The sequence below is a fragment of the Ctenocephalides felis genome, unplaced genomic scaffold, assembly GCF_003426905.1.
Source record: "Ctenocephalides felis isolate EL2017-DRISC unplaced genomic scaffold, ASM342690v1 CF-g0.4_SCAFFOLD_01492, whole genome shotgun sequence".
Taxonomy (NCBI): domain Eukaryota; kingdom Metazoa; phylum Arthropoda; class Insecta; order Siphonaptera; family Pulicidae; genus Ctenocephalides; species Ctenocephalides felis.
Genome location: NW_020537646.1, coordinates 32331819 through 32352219, shown reverse-complemented (window position 1 = coordinate 32352219; position 20401 = coordinate 32331819). Strand labels below are relative to the sequence as shown.

General features: G+C 30.3%; 1 protein-coding gene across 2 annotated transcripts in view; it reads left to right on the top strand.

Annotated features, from left to right (window-relative positions):
* The window catches only part of LOC113371625 (E3 ubiquitin-protein ligase TRIP12), a 36655-nt gene extending 17602 nt beyond the window's left edge, over positions 1-19053 (top strand). The window contains exons 6-21 of one of the 2 annotated variants that reach the window (XM_026612270.1): positions 120-257; positions 552-1034; positions 1264-1425; positions 2334-2402; positions 2714-2947; positions 3854-4041; positions 4644-4832; positions 4910-5194; positions 5325-6720; positions 7074-7328; positions 8626-8788; positions 8858-8988; positions 9147-11383; positions 12105-12462; positions 13066-13362; positions 18129-19053. In XM_026612270.1, coding sequence (XP_026468055.1) covers positions 120-257; positions 552-1034; positions 1264-1425; positions 2334-2402; positions 2714-2947; positions 3854-4041; positions 4644-4832; positions 4910-5194; positions 5325-6720; positions 7074-7328; positions 8626-8788; positions 8858-8988; positions 9147-11383; positions 12105-12462; positions 13066-13362; positions 18129-18325 — 6782 coding nt within the window. In that variant the 3' untranslated portion in view covers positions 18326-19053. The remainder of the gene's footprint in view (positions 1-119; positions 258-551; positions 1035-1263; positions 1426-2333; positions 2403-2713; positions 2948-3853; positions 4042-4643; positions 4833-4909; positions 5195-5324; positions 6721-7073; positions 7329-8625; positions 8789-8857; positions 8989-9146; positions 11384-12104; positions 12463-13065; positions 13363-18128) is intronic. The other variant, XM_026612271.1, reaches the window with a different exon arrangement.
* Positions 19054-20401: the final 1348 nt, after the last annotated feature.

Sequence of the window (20401 nt, the reverse complement as noted above, 5' to 3'; positions counted from 1 at the left end):
TTTAAACAATATACAATTTAGTAAATATATAATTAAGAGTTGTATTATTTTGTGCATGCCAACAAATTATAATTCTTTCAGTGAACTGGAAATTTGATAGTATTAATTTTTATTTTTAGGTACAAAAGATTCTGATACAAGTTCAACATCAGAAAGGCGTTATTCATTAAGAAGTCACGGCAGAGAATTTCAAGAAGGTTTATATTTGGGAGAGACAAGAGAGATTAGTGGACCTGCAGGCAGTATAACCTATAAAGGTTTGTCATTTTATGAATTCTTCAAATAAATTTTATGTGAAAATTATAGCTTAATTTAGATGCTTAGACTGGTTTTGACATAAAGTCATAGTTTTAAGTTTTAATACTGATAAATATTGTAGTTTCTTTTTACTTGTCTGTAAAACTGTTTTTTTAGTTTGATGTTATGTTTTTTTTCCTTTCATAAAGTATTTAACTTTAATATACTATATCCTTATTTTATTAGTCACATTAGTATTCTTAAACATATTACTATGTGTATTGTATTACTGATACATGTTTATTTAATTACAGTAGAAACTACTCGTCGGTCTAGATCAAATAGTCACCAGTCACCTAGCCCGGCTATAGTTCTTCGTAGGCACACTAGCCCAATTCCTGCAAAACGTGCAAAATATTCAATCCAACAATCATTTAATAAGAGTGTTCCTGATCAGAAGAAAAGTTCGGTTTCCTCAAAACCATCCAGCAACAATTTAAGGCCCACGGTTGCAACCCCTAAATTAAACCACACCAAAACAAATTCTAGCAAAGTTGTGCCGAAAAGCACAAGTGCAAAAAGTAAAAGGATTGTTTCTTTGATATCAAAACGAGCTGTTAGGGAAAACAATTACAGAAAAAAGCAGAATCTGGGTTCTAGAGGATCACATCAAGCAGCTGGGAGTTCAGGAAATTCAGAAGTTAGTCACAATCTACAGCAAGTTAGGCGCAGCCTGCGAGCCGGGCCGGAGCATTTTACAATGCCTGCGCCCAAAGATAAGAAAAAACGTGAAAAAGGTTAGTTAGATATTAGTAAATCAAAAAAGGTTTTACTATCATTTAATATCTCTGCGAATATATTTAATAAAATATTTAAATGTCACTATAAAATTTTACTTTGCTCTCATTTGTATATGATCTAAATTCGACTTTTGGTAGTGGCAATTGCTCACATATTAGTTAAAATTGATGTGAATACTCAAACTTGCTTATTCCTATTAAACAATTTTCAATAATTTTGCTATAGGCAAACAGTTAACAACCACCACAACGGGTTCTTGTACATCCTCCTCAGGCCCTTCATCGGGCCCTCAATCTGTGAATTCTGGTCAAGCAGGAGCAACTGGATCTAGTTCACAACGCTATCATAGAAATCAGCCTGGGCCCAGTTCTGCTTTAGGAGACAAAGGTAATATTTTAATATTCAACAACATTAGCAACTTACGATCAGTTAATTGAGCATATTTACAAGATGATGTTAATCTATAAAATATTAACTTTATATGCTGTAATGACATTCTTGACAATCATTCATTGTGCAATCTATATCAAAAACATATTTATGCAAAGTGCGAACAAGCAATAGGATAAAATCTGTAATATTATAAATTATACTTTAAGCGGTACCACAATAGTTTCCATTATTGTAAGTCAGCCTCACTTTCATCTACTGTACTATGATATTACTTTTTATCTTAAAGTAATCTCATAAATTTACAGCATTTATGAATGATAACATGCCTAAACATTTAGTTATGAATTGATTTTTGCCCAGCTGTTTAACTTGACTCATGTCATTGGCAATCTTCACAAATGAAATATAGTAGTTGCAAAAAAAAAAATTAAATTAATTATTATTAGGTATTTTAAAATTGTTGTTAACTATTTTTATCTGATTCTTTTGTGTAATAACTTGCTGATAATAACCATTCATAAGTAATTTCTTATTGAGGTGCTAATTTTCATTGTATTTAGTAACAAATTATTACACAGTTTTTAAAACAAAATCTAATGTCTAATTTATCACATGACAGAGGGGAAAGTGGGAAATTCAAGATGAGAAATTTTGTTTATTTCGGATGCATTTATATTATCTGCTAAAACCAGTCATATACCATTTCAAAAGGGCAGTAGCTGGGTTTGTTAAACAAGTTTTTGCACTATATGGAAGATGAGCTAAGCTTATTACTTGCACGTTGTTGTCTAGGTCAGGCTTGTGGAAAAACTTTTTTATCGATTTTTTATTCTAAATATTGCTATATTAAACTATTGTATGCTCACATAGTTTTTCAAAATAAGGTATTTCATTTTGCTTAGATGGAGCACTTGATTTGGATGCTGCTGTTTCACAACAGCCAGCAGCGTCTACGGGTCTCTCACAAAGCGGTATGTTAAAATATATAACCATTAGTTAAAAAACACAATATAAATGTAAATTAAAATTTGACGGAAATGACGAGTTTCAAATCATAATTGAAATAAGGAGTGACGAATATTTGTGTAAGCCTGCTATTGTGTATTTATAGATTAATCTAATTGAGTCTGTGTACGTTCTTCATTAAATCAATGAATAAAAAAACAAATATGATATCCTTATGGTTGCACTGAATACTTCGATTGAGTTTTTGTTGCGTTGTAATGTGACATATTTATATTGTTTGAAAATAATCAGCAATCACATACATTGATATTTTTAGGAAATGTCTCATCACAACAAGGAGCAGCTCAAGCTTCAGCCAACCCTCTCTCCGGAGGGGTTGGTTCTAATTCGTTACTTACTCCTAATGCACTCGATTCAGAGTCTGACGACAGCAGTGAAGTGGGTAAGCTTCAGGCGCTACTTGAGCAAAGAGGCTTACCGCCGCAGCTATTTGGTGCCTTGGGACCCAGGATGCAAAGCTTATTGCATAGAACTATGGGAGCCAACACATGTGAGTGTAATAATATGGTTTATATTTGTTATTTGATATCTTTAAGTATTAAATTATTATATTAAAGGTTTCCCTAAACTATTTTTAAATTATTATTTTAAAATACATAATTGATTGTTTCTTTCTCTAATTAACATAACTTTGTCGTAAAACATAATTTTGTTTTGATTTACTTGCTCATACATTAAAATGATTAAATTGTTAATGGATTACTAAATAACAATTATTATTTTGGTTAATTTTTCTTATCTTAATTAGTTTTTTTCAAAGAATATTTTGAAAAATATTCTGCTTATACAGAAATTATGTACACTCACTAAGTTTGGACTCACTTAGGAATTTTTCTTTGTCACTTTATTTATTGTTCTTCTCAGGCAGTTCAATGTACGTATTGTTATAGAAAACATTTTAAGAATGATTTTTGAGTGTTATCTTTAAATTCTCATTTATTTAAACATAAACAGAAATATGTTAATTTTCGAAACGTTGTAAAATGTACAATGTTACAAATTATCACTTTGAATTACACTTTTTTTTAACTCAAATTAACTTTTACTTGATGCATCATCATTTAAAAATTTGTGGGGCCATCATCAAATCAAAATGCTAACATATTGATGAAAAACGGCTGGATTAATTTTTTTCGTTTTTTCCACAAAAATTCAAAAATATCACATGTAAATGTTTTTAACTTGTAAATTGAATGTAATTTCCAACGGTCTGAGAATGATAAATAAAGTGATGAAAAAAAAGACGATTTTCTATATAAAATAGTTTCCTATGTAAATTTTTCTATGTATGTAAAAGTGTATATATTTTATAATTTTTTGATAATTTGAGTGCTATTTTGAGATTTTTTATATATTCATGTTTGGTTATTTTATTACTCTATTTTAATAATTGCAGCATCCAAAGCTCAACAATTATTAGCTGGCCTACAACAAACAGGAGATGAAAGCCAGCAATTACAAGCGGTCATCGAAATGTGTCAGATGTTAGTAATGGGAAATGAAGATACTCTAGCTGGTTTTCCAGTCAAATCTGTTGTGCCTGCACTCATCACACTTCTGGGAATGGAACATAATTTTGATATGGTATGATTTTTTAATACTTCTATTAAAATAATAGCCATATCAGTAACACAATACTTAATTAACATAATAGATTTGTCTGGTTATTTTGTGTAAATTAAATTTGAAAATTAAAAATAATAACACACTCACCATCCTTAATTTGTAATAAAATTATGACTCAACCTTCTAGATAATACTATTTAAATTACCTTTTAGTTACATTAGCTGATTGCACTGATTATTTGTGTTTTGATCATTGGTTGTTAATAATTTAATTTTAAACTTATATTAGCATAAAAGATCTAAACTATTGAGCTCAGGAACCTAAATTTTTTTAATACTTACTTTTTAATATTTCAAATATGTTCTGAATATAATTTATGTGCAAGATGGAGCCTTTATATGTCGTTTTTCATCTAAATTTTAGTCAATGTATAAAAACTTTAATATTTAACTGTGGAAATCATACTTTATGCTATGACTTGCAATGAAAATTGAAAAAACACCATTATATGAAATATATGGAACTTAAAAAGTGAAATAAACTGTATTTTGTAAAGGTTTCATGTTTGTCTAAAAGCACTTCATACTTTCATTTATTTAATAATAATTTTGTACATTAGATGAACCATGCCTGTAGGGCATTGACTTATATGATGGAGGCTTTGCCAAGATCCAGTGGAGTTGTTGCTGATGCTGTTCCTGTGTTTCTAGAAAAATTGCAAGTTATTCAATGCATGGATGTTGCTGAGCAAAGTTTAACAGCTTTAGATATGCTGTCAAGACGGCACAGCAAAACTATTTTACAAGCGGTATGTTCTAATGTTAATCAATTTCTCGCACATTGTTGTTGCACAATTATAATTTTGATTTAAAAATAAATTTTTAGAGAGGTGTGGCATCTTGCCTGATGTACTTGGATTTTTTTTCCATTAATGCTCAACGAGCAGCTCTTTCTGTAACATCAAATTGCTGCCAAAATCTTCATGCTGAAGAATTTCATTTTGTGGCAGATTCTTTACCACTTTTAGCTGCTAGACTTACTCAACAAGATAAGAAATCAGTTGAATGTGTTTGTGTAGCATTTAGCCGCTTAGTGGATAGTTTTCAACACGATCCACAGAGATTGCAAGAAATTGCTAGCCTGGAATTGTTAACTAATGCACAACAATTGGTAAGCCATTGCTGTTTTTATTATTGTAAATTTTATTATATACTTTTCTATGATCTTGAATCAAATTGATTCTTTTATAATATATATATATATATATATATATATAAAAGGTTTTGATTTTTTTTTTTAGTTATTGGTGTCACCTCCAGTTATAGCTACAGGCACATTTATAACAGTTTTGAGGATGCTCAGTGTGATGTGTGCAAACTGCCCTGACTTAGCAATTACATTACTTAAACAGAATATTGCTGATACATTACTTTATCTCTTAACTGGTTCATCTATTCCTAACAAACAAGGTGATATAGAATTATCTCAGAGAAGTCCTCAAGAACTGTATGAAATTACTTGTTTAATTGGTGAGCTGATGCCTAGACTTCCTACGGATGGTATTTTCTCTGTAGATTCATTGCTTGAAAAACCTTCAAGCAATGTACAAGATGCAGTTCAATGGTTATGGCAAGATGATAGGTCTTTATGGCATTTATACACTCCAATAGATTCACGTATTATCGAAGCTGCTTATTTAAATTCAGAGGATGAAATTAGTTTGAGCACCTTAGGAAGAACTTACACTGTAGATTTTCATTCAATGCAACAGATCAATGAAGACACAGGAACCACAAGACCTGTTCAGAGAAAAATTAATACACATTTAATAGACAACTCTGCAAGTTTTCCATCTGGCGTAACTCAACCACAAAATATTGAAAATAATGCAACAAACCAGGCTCCTGGCCAACATTTGGATTTATCAGCTAGACCATCTAATTCACAAAGAGATGCCAGAGTTGCTTGCCTGCGTGAAGAAAGAGGTTTGGCAGCAGCTTTTATACGTTCACTATTTTCAGTTTTGTATGAAGTATACAGTTCTTCTGCTGGTCCTGCAGTTAGATGCAAATGTCTAAAAGCTTTGTTGCGAATGGTATATTATGCAAATGCAGATTTATTGAAAGAAGTTTTGAAGAACCAGATTGTATCATCTCATATAGCAGGAATGATGGCTTCAACTGATTTACGTATAGTCATTGGAGCTTTGCAAATGGCTGATATTTTAATGCAAAAACTTCCAGATGTTTTTGGTGTTCATTTCCGAAGGGAGGGTGTCATGCATCAAATTAAGCAATTGGCTGATCCTTCTGTACCATTAAGTGTTAGTCCTCCTAAGCAACCACCAACTACCAACTTGAATAATGATGATAATAAATTTGGTATTCCTGGAATTTCTAATCTCACTACCGTTTCTTGTGTCAAAATTGGCCACACTTCTTCAAAAGATACTTTGAGTAGTAAAAATAGCACGAATGCGTTGAAAACTGGAAATAAGTCCGGGTCAGGCAGAGTAATGACCTCTGGATTTAATCCTACAATGTGTGCAATAGATGCAACGAATTTAATGGCTTCTGCACATGCTGGGAACATAGCCAATAATATACTATCTTCAACAAATAACTCATTAGCATCATTTGCTAGTGGTACGGTCGCTGGTAGTAACATTCCAACTGGAATTGTAGAACCAATTGAAGGTAATTTATAAATTAGTTTTACTGGTATTACATGTTTTTAAATATGACTTTAAAAAATTAGTATTTTAATTGTACAAAATTTCTAAGATAGTACAGTATTCAGTATATGTCTTGCAAAATCAACAGAAGTTATTTAATTAATTAGTTAAATACTAATAGAATAAGTTTGTCTAATAACTTAACTTTGATTTGTATTGTATTCTTGACTAAACTTCTATTAAAATGAGACATTTAATTTTATCTAGTCATTAAATAATATTTAAATTAAATATTCATATAATGAAAAAAACTGACAGAATAAGATGAATATTTGAATTTCAAGTTAAATATTATTCTCAATATAATTATTATAGGATCATCTAATGGCAATCACTTATTAGTTCCATTGTCTTCATCTACAATGGCTCATTCACCCTTATCAGCCTTTACTTCCCATCATACCACGGCTTCGGCAATTGTTGATGCTCATCATCATGGATATGCTACTGTTCAACCCAATGTTCAAGCTCATAACCACTTGAGTAGCAAGCAACGATATGCAGAGTTATTGCGGGAAGCAGCTCAGATAAATGATCCCCAAATGAGTCTCAATAAGCATCGAGATCAAGGTATGAACTTGCTTTAACATAATTTGCAGTTACTTGTTTAGAATAAGAACTTGAACCATTTTCTATATAACTTTGCATTTGAAACACATGTTTTTGAAAATTAATAAATTTGAATATTTGATACAAATAACTTTTCTTGTGATTCAGATGTTCTAAAAAATGTACTGTCTTGTGTACTTGAATAGTCCAATATTATATGTTAGGTGGCATCTTACAATAGTATATTCATGAAAGAAACCAAATGGTATTATTCATATTTTTTCAACTTTTTTATTATGTTTTTGCATATTTTCTTCACATGATTCTCTTTTTGCACACTCTCAATAATAACTAATACTTATCATTTTTGATTATCTACAAACCACACTTTTAGCGGCTCTATACTTTTATATTTACAGTGGTAACCAAAAATTCTAGTTCAATTTTTTCTGTAACCAGACCTGTAAGTCAAATTGCTTGTATCTCAAAGCAATTTTTTCCATATAAATACAGGGAAATGCCATTAATTTTTCCCAGAACTGTGGTATTTGTTGAGTTTTTTGAAGATTAAAAATAAGTTTACTATTTATTATTTTTACCTATCTATTCATGATATTGCGGAAATGTGTTAGACATGTTTTGTTTCACAACTCTGGTCCAACTTTTTCGGGTTGATTTTCATCCACTTTTAGAGGTCTTAGCTGGAGTTATACTCGTCTGCTTAAACACAGCACAAATCTATCATGTGTTGCTCTTACATACTGGCCATCCTCATATTTTTTATTAATCTCACCCTTTGATTGAAAAGATGTCTCTTTTCTTTGGATACATGATTCAAAAATTTATTAATAATTTTTAAATGTATTGAAAGCCTCAAAACACAAACGAATATTATATATCGCTGCACAATCACTATTTATATACATATAGTTAAAAATCAAATGTTCAAATAATCCTAAGTTTAATGTGGATAAATCATTACTTCATTAATTAATATTGATGTATAATTGAAATGACTAACTATGAAATAATTTACTATTATAAAATATCCTAAATATTTCTAAGGTAGGTATTAGGTAAATCATTGTGACATCTGACAAAATTTTTCATATTTTCATTTTATCATTATAATTTTTTGAGAAATCCTTTACTTGTCCACAGCTTGTATCTCGAATTTTGGTTGTATGTCGAAGCAACAAATCGCTTCTTTGCTCGTTTGTCAGGTCACTGACTATGTGAATCTATCATTCTAATCTAATCATTCTGCAATTATATTCAACAATGATTATTCGTTCTCTAACATATCTAGTTTTATTAGGACATTATCATTCAAATTTGGCTACCCAAAATCCTGCCATACAACCTTCTGCGGGGCAGAACAATCAGTCAACAGTACAAGGTCAAAGCAGTCCTAGTCAAATGAGATTGTCAGATGTATTGAAACGAAAACGCCCTCCAAAACGACCAACTTTAAGTAGCAGGTAAGCACATCAAACGATGAATAATAATCATAATCACAGAGCATGTTTTTATGGTTTATGTATTTTCAGACTTAAATCCCGAACAACACCCACTACAAATGATGCAGAAGTAAACTTATCAACTTCTATGATGCAAGATTTATTTACAAAAGCCACCAGCTTAGGCAGTGGAACCCAACCAGCTACCAGTGGAGTAACAGGTACATTGGGTGCAGGTGCTGCTCACCCACACATTCACACTAATTTAAAATGATTTTATTTTCAATCATATTGAAAATTATTTAATTTATATAATATATTTTATTAAATTCAATAACTTAGTTATTTATAACAATTACATTAAATTTTTTTATTACAGCACCTTCTCGATCTCGTTTTGCCGGTGCTACTTCTAAAACTACATCATTTTTGGCTTCACTAAACCCAGCAAAATGGGGCAGAGGTCAAAGTACATCTCAACATGTTGCCAATTACTCAAAAGATTCTAGTGGCTCTGGAAACTGTGGAGGTTTAGATAAAAGTCTTTCCAATTCTAACATTACAGCAGGAAATAGAGAAAAAGCTAGGACTTGGGTTCGTGAACAAGCTAGTAGATTTATGGAATCCTATGCAGAGAGTGAAGAATGTGGTCCACCACATCCAGCTCTTTGTGTTCTGTCTAGATTGACAGCAGCCATAGATAAGTTACCAGGAGATGAATCTGATTGCCAAACAGCTATGTTTGATCTTAGAAATATATTAATAGAATCTGATATTTCACCTTTTGAAGTTAATCATTCTGGACTCATTAAAGCCTTAATTAGTTTTATGACTTTAGAAGAAGGAAGGGTTGATAGAGATATGCGTTTAAAAATCTTTCTTCATGTTTTTACTGGTTTACCAATAAATGTACAAAATATCACATCTATTCAAGATCTACAGGAATGGAATCCCACATACTTCAGTGCACTTGTAGCTAAGTTATCTGGTTGTGTATCTCAATTAGAACAATTTCCAGTCAAAGTTCATGATTTGCCTGCAGGTCCAAATGGTGCCAGGGGTGGAGGTACTAGTGCTTTAAAATTCTTTAACACTCATCAACTCAAGTGCAATTTGCAGAGACATCCTGATTGTACTAATTTAAAGCAGTGGAAAGGAGGTACTGTAAAAATAGATCCATTAGCCTTAGTTCAAGCTATAGAAAGATATTTAGTTGTACGAGGTTATGGTCGTTTACGTGATAAAGATAATGCTGACTCTGATGATGATAATTCAGAAGATGATATTGATGACACGTTAGCTACAGTAGTGTTTGCTCAAACTGGTTCTAGGCATAAATTACAGTTTTTGATTGGAGATAATGTCTTACCTTATACGATGACAGTATATCAAGCTGTAAGACAATTTTCCCCAACTGCTAATGATCAGAGTGAAATTGATACTGAATCTGAGATGCCTCTGGGGAATGCAGGAGTTTGGGTGCAAACACATACTATTTATTATAGACCATTACCTGAAGATGCAAGCAGTACTAATAAGAGCATGACTGCACAACATAGTACGAGGAAAGGTAAAATTAGTTCTAAATCTCATATGAGACGTAAAGGAGATGAATTGTGGAGTGAAGGAATCATTCCTGCGGTGGCCTCACCTCTTAAAACATTTTTAGTGCAAAGTTTACCAGAAACAGTAACTATTCAAGATGCTAGTCTAGAAGTATTGTGCTTATTGCGTGTATTGTGCTCTTTAAATCGTTATTGGAACATTCTTCATCCATCTTTAGAATATGTACCTATAATTGGACAGTCTGAATTTATCAACAGTAAAATAGCAGCAAAAGCAAACCGACAATTGCAGGATCCTTTAGTGATCATGACAGGAAATTTACCACAATGGTTACATCAGATAGCAGGTGTATGCCCATTCTTATTTCCTTTTGAAACAAGGCAGCTTTTGTTTTATGCAAATAGTTTTGATAGAGATCGGGCACTGCAAAGATTAATCGATTCATCACCTGATATAAATTCTAATGATACAAGTGAAAGAGTGACACCTAGATTAGACAGGCGCAAACGAACAATATCTCGTGATGATATTTTAAAACAAGCTGAAGCTGTCATTCAAGATCTTGCCAGTTCCAAAGCTCTTTTGGAGATACAGTATGAAAATGAAGTTGGAACAGGATTAGGGCCTACATTAGAATTTTATGCTTTAGTTTCACGTGAATTGCAAAGAGCTGATTTAGATTTATGGCATGGCAGTGAAAGTTTCAAGCATCGTCAGAATAATATAAATGATATCATTAAAAATAATGATACTACTAGTGTGAATTCTGAAGATTCATACAAAATGAAACATGCAGATAATAATGGCCAGCAACTTATCATTGATAATTCATTGGATATGCCAGCATTAACTGTTGATGATGATAATTACAGAACCAATAATATAAAGGCAAGTGAGTCAGATGTATCAGTATCTTATGTCCATAGTCCTGTTGGACTATTTCCAATGGCTTTAGGAAGAACAACCAAAGTTTCTCAGATGTCTAAACTGAAAAGCAAGTTCAAGTTTTTAGGAAAGTTTATGGCTAAAGCTGTAATGGATAGTAGAATGGTAAGAAATAATTTGAATATGATTTTAGTCAACCTTAACTTTGATTTACATAGTATTTCAAATATATTGATTCCTTTTTAGCAGTATTCATATAACTAACTAATTATTTTATGCTACTAACTTTCATTTACATGGTTATTTCCAATATATTGATTCCATTTAATTAATATTAATATGACTAATTAACTAATTTTATTTTAATATATACTATCTATATGTAGATAGTTACATACTTACAATATCTTTTAATAGTATAAATTAAGTTAACTTGTGAAACACATTTCATTTCATCCATCTCGTATTCTAAAAATTTATTATATTAAAACGAAACATAGAATGTACTATATATACGTTCAATAAATTTTTGGCATAGATTCTGATTAGAATCCCTTAAGCGCGATGAAATTCTAAATTTTGTTCAATTTTTGTAACTCAACCACTTATCGCAGGCCCATAATATTTTAGTTCAGCAAATCGGATTTTTCGCGAAAACAAGAGCTCCCGAAAGTTAGTACTCTAAAATCTAGAATTTTATATTGAAGAGAAATAAGAATTGCTCTATTTTAAATTTAATTTTATTAATTTCGCAAAGAAAGTTTTTGCCCAAAATCCTATTTGCTAATTTTGTGATGAATTTAGATAGTTAATAATATTAATAGAATATAAACTTGAATGAAGTAACACTAATTAAATGCTAATTTATAATCTAATTCTATCACAGTTAGATCTACCATTTTCGACATCATTTTATCGATGGCTGCTTGGGCAAGAGCATGCACTATCACTGTCTGATTTATCATCGGTTGCTCCGGAAGTTCATCGGACTCTTGTGAGACTTCAGGACACTGTTCGCAGAAGAGATGCAATACTGGCAGACCCTAGCTTATTACCATTGGAAAGGCAACGCTTAATAGAAGGATTAACACTTGATGGCTGTTCTATTGTGGATCTAGGTTTAGATTTTGTTCTACCTGGATATGCTAATATTGAACTCAAGAAAGGTGGAAGAGATACTCCAGTAACACTAGATAATTTAGATCAATATATAAAACTAGTGGTGCATTGGTTCTTGTATGAAGGTAATTGACAATTTTTATTAAATTTGCCTTTTAATTTCTATATCATTTAAGTGATTCCATGACTCTTCAAATCCTAACATATATCTGTTTTTGCTTGAAACAAATATAGTGACACACTGACATACGAGTTTAATTCATTCCATTAGAATGGGAATGGGAAGCAATTTTTCCCATATAAATTGTTGTTGTGCCATTAATTTGTTCCAGCAAAATTTGAGATACGAGTTTTGAGTGAGCGTCTCGAAGCAACGAATCGCTTCTTTTGCTCGTATCTCGAAACATGTCATGTCACTCGTAAGTCGATGTGTCACTGTATTAGCTGTATTTGGAATGAATTAATTTTTTAAAGACAAAACCTATTTCATATCAAATACATATAGTCAAACTTCCTATGAAATAAAATGATCACAATAAAATTAATAACAAATGAAATTTTAATATAACCAAAGAAAAAAATATTTTGGAACTTGTAGTTGAAAATTTTGTTGAAATGAGTAAGAATCTTTTACTTATTATTGAACATTTTCATTCAGCTTTTGCACAGACTGATTTCAATGCTTATTGATATTAATGACAAATAATAAACGAGTTATCTTATCACAGGTGTTACTAGGCAAATGGATGCATTCCGTGAAGGTTTTGAATCTGTCTTCCCCCTATCTGCATTAAGAATGTTCTATCCTGAAGAACTAGAAGGTGTATTCTGTGGCTCTAACGTCTCAGGCGGAAACACTAACTGGGATATAAGATATCTACAGGAATGTTGTCGTACTGACCATGGATATGTGCAAGATAGTAGAGTGATCAAATTCTTGTTCGAAATCTTAAGTACTTACAATAAAGAAGAACAGCGCAAGTTTGTGCAATTCATCACTGGCAGTCCTAGATTACCAACTGGAGGTAAGAAGAATGTTCTTTTAATAATTATTTTGCTATTTATAGTTAGAAAAAAGTAATAGTTCGTTACAATAACTTGGCAATTTTTAAAAATATAGGGCAATTTTTTTGTGAAAATAACTTTGTTTACATTAAATGCTGGATGTTTCTAACATACTATAATATGTTCTTATTTATAAAACTAAATGAATTTTTATATAATATTTTATTGCTTTTAAATATTTTGATTGGCGTGGCACAGTTAAATCCAATTTTTTGCTATTGAATTTTTGAAATGTCAATTGAGATTGAATAAGTGCAAAATATCAAAATTGAAATAGTAATAATTATTAAATCAAGAATTTTTATGGATGTTGTATAATTTAATTTTTGCCAATATCTTAGATTTATTTCTAAAATTTTTAAATTAGTCATTTTGTTCTTTAATGAGTTAAGATTAGGGAATGCAATACCGATAGAAAATTTCAATACCGGTATTTCGGTAATTTTTCATTTTAAAACCGGAATACCGGTAAATTACCGGTATTTTTATTATCTTAAACAAACGTAAACAAAATTGAAAGTTACTAGTACAAATATAAAAAAATGTATATACAACTACAACTATATTCAACTTAACAATAAAATAAAACAAATAGTTTATTTTTTTAAATAATAATTAAACAAAAGTATATGCAATTTAATTAAATCATTATCGCTATCGAGTATATTGAGTACTTTTCACCAAAAACAAACTTATGAGTAAGAAAGACCAACAACTCATAAAAGATCATATTTAGTGCAGTAAACGGAGCGTTTTAGGTCTGAATTTTTTTACTGTGCTCCGAATTGAATGAAATTTTGGAATTAGATCCATCTTACCCTCAAGTTCAAAAGTGAAAACAATTCGGGTTGCGCCATCACCCCCCGGGGAGGTGACACCCCTTCTAAATTGTGTAATTACATTTTTTCAAAATAACGTCGGAAATCGATAGAAGAACTAATTATAAGAAAAAAATGTCTTATATAGTTTTTCAAAAAAACTAATACTTTTCAAGTTACTGGCCACTGAAGATTCATATATTTTTGGCGTTTTTCTTCGTTTTTTTGCAAATATCTCCTAAAATATACATTTTAACAAAAATCATGTAATGAACAAAATAATGTCAATAAAAATCTTAATAAATCGGTATTACATAAAGTGTTCTAGGAAAAATATTAAGCAAGATTTGTAAGAGCAAAGTCGTTTTTTATTTCGTTCAAGATTTAATTGTTGTATTTAAAGCCATCTAGTGGCGAGGTTTTACATTTTATGCATTTCGGTAAAATTGGGTTTTATAGTACTCAATATAAGCTTTAAAATGAGTGCCGTTACAAGTTTTTTGCGTGTAAAATGAGTGAGCTATCATGCAAATAAGAAGCATATACGAAGTTTTTTTCTTTTAAATCATATGGTTTAATGAGCGCCATTTCCACCAGAATTAAAGTAAATCACATTCCATCTAGAATTCACTTCATTATAGACATCTTGATGGATTCTAGCAGATTCACTACTTTAGTACAAACTATTTTCAGAAAACTCACGATTTTATAAAAACTTTATTTTCCAATTTGCGCGGCCGCGCAGTCTTTAAACATTTATAACTCTGTCAATTTTTGTGTGAAAGAAAAATAATAACTAGTTGGTACTGGTATTTAGCCTTGAGGCAAGTTACATGAACTTCCCGAAATGTGTAAATAATCGACTTAATCAAAAAAAAATGTGCAAATAATATACTTCATTAATCCTACTTTAAAAAAAACGATAATAATTTTAGCAAACTTTGACGAATTTTTAAAATTAAACTACTTGTCGTTAGGCCGTAATATTACAATAAGTTCTATAAGACCATGATGTATATCGCCAAAAAAAATTTCCATGAAAATCGGCTTAAATTTTTTTTTCAACAGTTAATTACAAGAAAACGGCTCGGTAGATTTTCACCTAAAATTAATCAGTACCATTCCCAACTAATATCTTTCGAACAGTTTTTGATTTTTTAAAATCGTTCGGTAGGATGAGCTTAAATGTGGACGAAAAGTTTTTTTCAAATTACAAAGAAACGGCTTGGCAGATCGTTGCACAAAACTGACAAACGATAGTCCTCACCGAAATACATCAAATGGCTTTTAAATTTCTAAAATCGGTTCAGGCGTTTTTGAGAAAACGTCGATCAAAAGTCTAATTTTGACAAATGCCAAAAAGACCATACTGATTTTTGCAAACTTTGACGAATTTTTAAAGCTGAACCAGTTGTCGTAGGGCCGTAATATTTTAGTATGATCTAGAAGACTATGGTATCTATCGTCAAAAAAATAATCATAAAAATCGTCGAAATTTTTTTTTTTAAAACTTTATTACAAGAAAACGGCCCGGCCGATCTCTACCAAAAACTAATCAGCACGATTCCCAACCAATATCTTTCGAACGGTTTTTGAATTTTCAAAATCGATTCAGAATTGCGGGCTAAAACGTAGACGAAAAATTTTTCACTTTTCTGCCATTTATGAAGAAACGGCTTGGCCGATCGTCGCACAAAACTGACAAACAATAGTCCTCGTCGAGATACATCGAATGGCTTTTAAATTTTTGAAATCGACCCAGCCGTTTTCGAGAAAACGTCGATTTACGGCAAAAAATCTGTTCACATACACACACACACACACACACACACACACACACACACATACTTTTTCCAAATTTGGTCTCAATCGATTCAGAATGGCTCAAAACGTCGAGAAAACATAAAATTAGCGAATCGGATTTCTTGATGAAAACATAAACTTCTCCTTCGGGAAGTTAAAAAACAATAATAAGCCAGAAAGATCCCTTTGATTTTTATCTATATGCTTTTATACGTATGTTTTATTCTTTTTGAGATATAATGAAAATAAGTTCGATTTTTAAAAAAATTGGAAAAAAAAGTTTTTATGAAATTGTGAATTTTTTGAAAATAGTTTGTACTAAAGTAGTGAATCTGCTAGAATCTATCAAGATGACTATAATGAAGTGATTTCTAGATGGAATATGATTTACTTTAATTCTAGTGGAAATGGCGCTCATTAAACCATATGATTTAAAAGAAAAAAACTTCGTATATGCTTCTTATTTGCATGATAGCTCACTCATTTTACACGCAAAAAACTTGTAACAGCACTCATTTTAAAGCTTATGTTGAGTACTATAAAACCCAATTTTACCAAAATGCATAAAATGTAAAACCTCGACATTAAATACAACAATTAAATCTTGAACGAAATAAAAAACGACTTTGCTCTTTCAAATCTTGCTTAATGTTTTTCCTAGAACACTTTATGTAATACCGATTTATTAAGATTTTTATTGACATTATTTTGTTCATTACATGATTTTTGTTAAAATGTATATTTTAGGAGATATTTGCAAAAAACGAAGAAAAACGCCAAAAATATATGAATCTTCAGTGGCCAGTAACTTGAAAAGTATTAGTTTTTTTGAAAAACTATATAAGACATTTTTTTCTTATAATTAGTTCTTCTATCCATTTCCGACGTTATTTTGAAAAAATGTAATTACACAATTTAGAAGGGGTGTCACCCCCCGGGGGGTGATGGCGCAACCCGAATTGTTTTCACTTTTGAACTTGAGGGTAAGATGAACCTAATTCCAAAATTTCATTCAATTCCGAGCACAGTAAAAAAAGGTTATACCCTTTTTTCCTCTCCGTTTACTGCACTAATTGCATTATTATAATAAACTGTATTGTGTGTATCTGATGTGTGAAATTAGCATAATCTCCAATATTGTAAAAAAATAATTTTTCTACACTAATTTAAGATCGGATTCTTTGTCGAGTTAAATAATAAGTTACTATAATTGTTGAATATTGTTATTTAAAACAATGTGATGCTTCTATAGTATTTTCAAACTTCAAAACCTTTTCGAAAAATAATATTTTATAATTGTAATAAGAAGCAAAAATATTTAGTAATTATCATAATTATGATATATAAAGTTAGAAAAAAAATAAAGATTACGCAGGGCTAATCTGTATGATATAAAATATTTTCGGGCAAATATCACTTAAAAAACCGTTACATTTTCACAAAAGATGAAAAAAACATCATTATCTATCAGTCCAATTCTATTTATTGCATCACGATATGAAGCCCTTTGAAAGCAATAAATATTCAGTTTAATGACGAGTTGAGATAATATTTGACATTTGTTTATCATATAGAATTACTTGAAGATATAGCTGTCCATGCGATTATGGAATTTAAAGATAAATTTGTTCCGAGAATATTTAAACTTTAGGGTATTATGTATCAAATAGCGCTTATGTAAAAATACCGAAAATACCGGTATTTTTGGAATAAATACCGGTAAAGTTACCGCCAAAAAATCGGGCGGTTTACCGGTAATTCGGTATACCGGTATACCGGTATTGCATTCCATAGTTAAGATTAATTTATGAACATTCTTGTCCAAAATATTTTTGCTTTTACTTAAAATATCATACATTTTTTTATATATTTAATAATGATACAATTGATTTTAAGCACGCATATTAAGAAAAAAGAGTAGCTAGATTTCACTTGTAAATATGAAATACAATAATTTGTATGTCTTATGGAAAACATGATTATGTCAGTATCATCTGTAGTAGTTCAAAATATATATATTTGGATTAACATAATGCTTTCGATCTAAATAACATAAAATAATAAACTAGGATTTTATTATACTTTTAATTCCATATTTTTTTTAGGTTTCAAGGCTTTGTCTCCTCCTTTAACAATTGTGAGGAAGACGCTGGAACAAAATATGAATCCTGACGATTATCTGCCTTCTGTCATGACTTGTGTGAATTATTTGAAACTTCCTGAGTATTCATCGATAGAAGTAATGAGAACTAAGCTCAGAATAGCTGCCAGTGAAGGCCAGCACTCTTTCCATCTGTCCTAATGACTGTGATTTAATAATTTTTATCATATCTAGATAAAAGATTTACAAAAAATGAAATAAATTCATCAATTCCTTTCCCCTCTGTCATTATTTTCCTTGTATCCTCAAATATATTTCCCATATTTAATCAATTCCTGAAAGAAAAACAGAAAGAAAATCTTTATATAACATATTATATACCTCCATATAAATATATATAGTTTTAGATAGCATATAACAATCTATATATACCTATATAAAATATGAGAAATAAATATATCTATATCACAGACACTTGCTACTATACCATTAAATATTATTTCTTTAGTTAATAAATTATTTGTTGTGTGCGTGAACAAATCTAGATCACTAGATTAACATAACATGTGTGATAATGATTGTGTTGACATGAATTAATCTTTAAGAATGTGTTTCTGTTTGTGCATATATAATCTAAGTCCATCATTTGATCTGCATTTTGACCAATAATAAACTTACGTTGTATTATACTATGAAATGAATGTGCTATGAAATGAATTGTTAATTTTTAATATTACTATTATCCCACCAATAACAAGTTTTATAAAGCTAAGTAGCTGCTCTTGTGTTTAAGGTCTTTTTTTTTCTTTAATTTTTAGAAAGAAGAAAATATTAAATTGTGATTTTATTTGATGCAAAGCTTGCTTTTAAGAAGTTATAAATACTAAGGGAATACTTTTGAAAATGTTATTTTTTTGTTATAGAATACATACAAGAGATATTTTAGTTTTAGCAAATGAATATGTGAGACTTAAACAAGGTTTATTTTTTGATGTACCAATGTGAGTTCATTTTTTTTACTTGAACTACACATCATTGTTAGTGTACACTTGTCTAATAATAGTGTAATGGAAATATTTAATATGAAATAAATAATTATTGTAATAAAATGTGATTTACTTACTGTATACTTTTATTTATTTCCGACAGTGTGCTAAGTGATTTGCTTATTTTGATTAAAATTTTTAGTGAATTATATCTATGGCAAAATATTTAATCACAAAGCGTTTTTTATACACACTACTATTAGTCCAGTCATTATAGTACGTGCAACTTGGAAATCGAGATACCTAGCTGTAAGTCTCTAAATACTTGTATATTGACACTCTAAAGTTGTTTCAAAACCTACATATGGTATTGACACCCTACCATATGTAGGTTTCGAGACAACTTTAGGGTGTCTGTAAAAATATTTACAGGGGTCTGTAAAAGTATTTACAGACTTACTGCTGGGTATATCGAATTTCGAGATTTTTACCTAATTTAAGCTTAAATGACTGGACTATATAGGTATCGATTGTATATATCGATAGATCTTATGGGAGATCCTCTTGTGACATTTATCTGAAGTAGTAGGGTTCGTTTGATAGTTCTGCATACTGTGAGGATTTCCTAAAATCTGACTTCTCTTTTTGGATGTTGTATTTAGATTATATTATAGTTAAGATTAAATTTCTTATTATAACCTTGATAAATAAAAGTTATGTTAAAACAAATATAAAACGCAAGGTTTGAAGTCGTAATGAATAGCCTATATTAAGTTTATAAGTTGTTTATATATAACTGTTTTTACATTGCTGATTTCATCTTATTGTTTAATAAAACTGATATTTATATAACTAAAACTAACATAATTATAAATTCGTTTTAACATTCTCAGATGAGGCAAGATTTTCGTTGAACAAGAGTGTAAAATATATTTTCTAATGAAATAAATTCTATATCATATACTACCAACGACGTTAAAGTTGGTGACAAGATGATTTAAGGGATGATAAATATATTAGTAAATGATACTTTACACTCTGATGTGGTAACTTATAACTTTTAACTCATTAATACAGGAAATATATAAACCGAGAAAATACCACTATATTTGTGTTGGAATTTACCACATGAATCTTTCGAGCAGGGTGCTCACTATTATATATTAACCATTTATTAACCAAATTTTCTTTATAGTCTTGATTAATAAAAAGCGAAGATAGACAACAATGGATAAACTGATGGAAAATATTCAAGAAGCATGGGAAATCCTTTGTTGGACAGCATCTACAA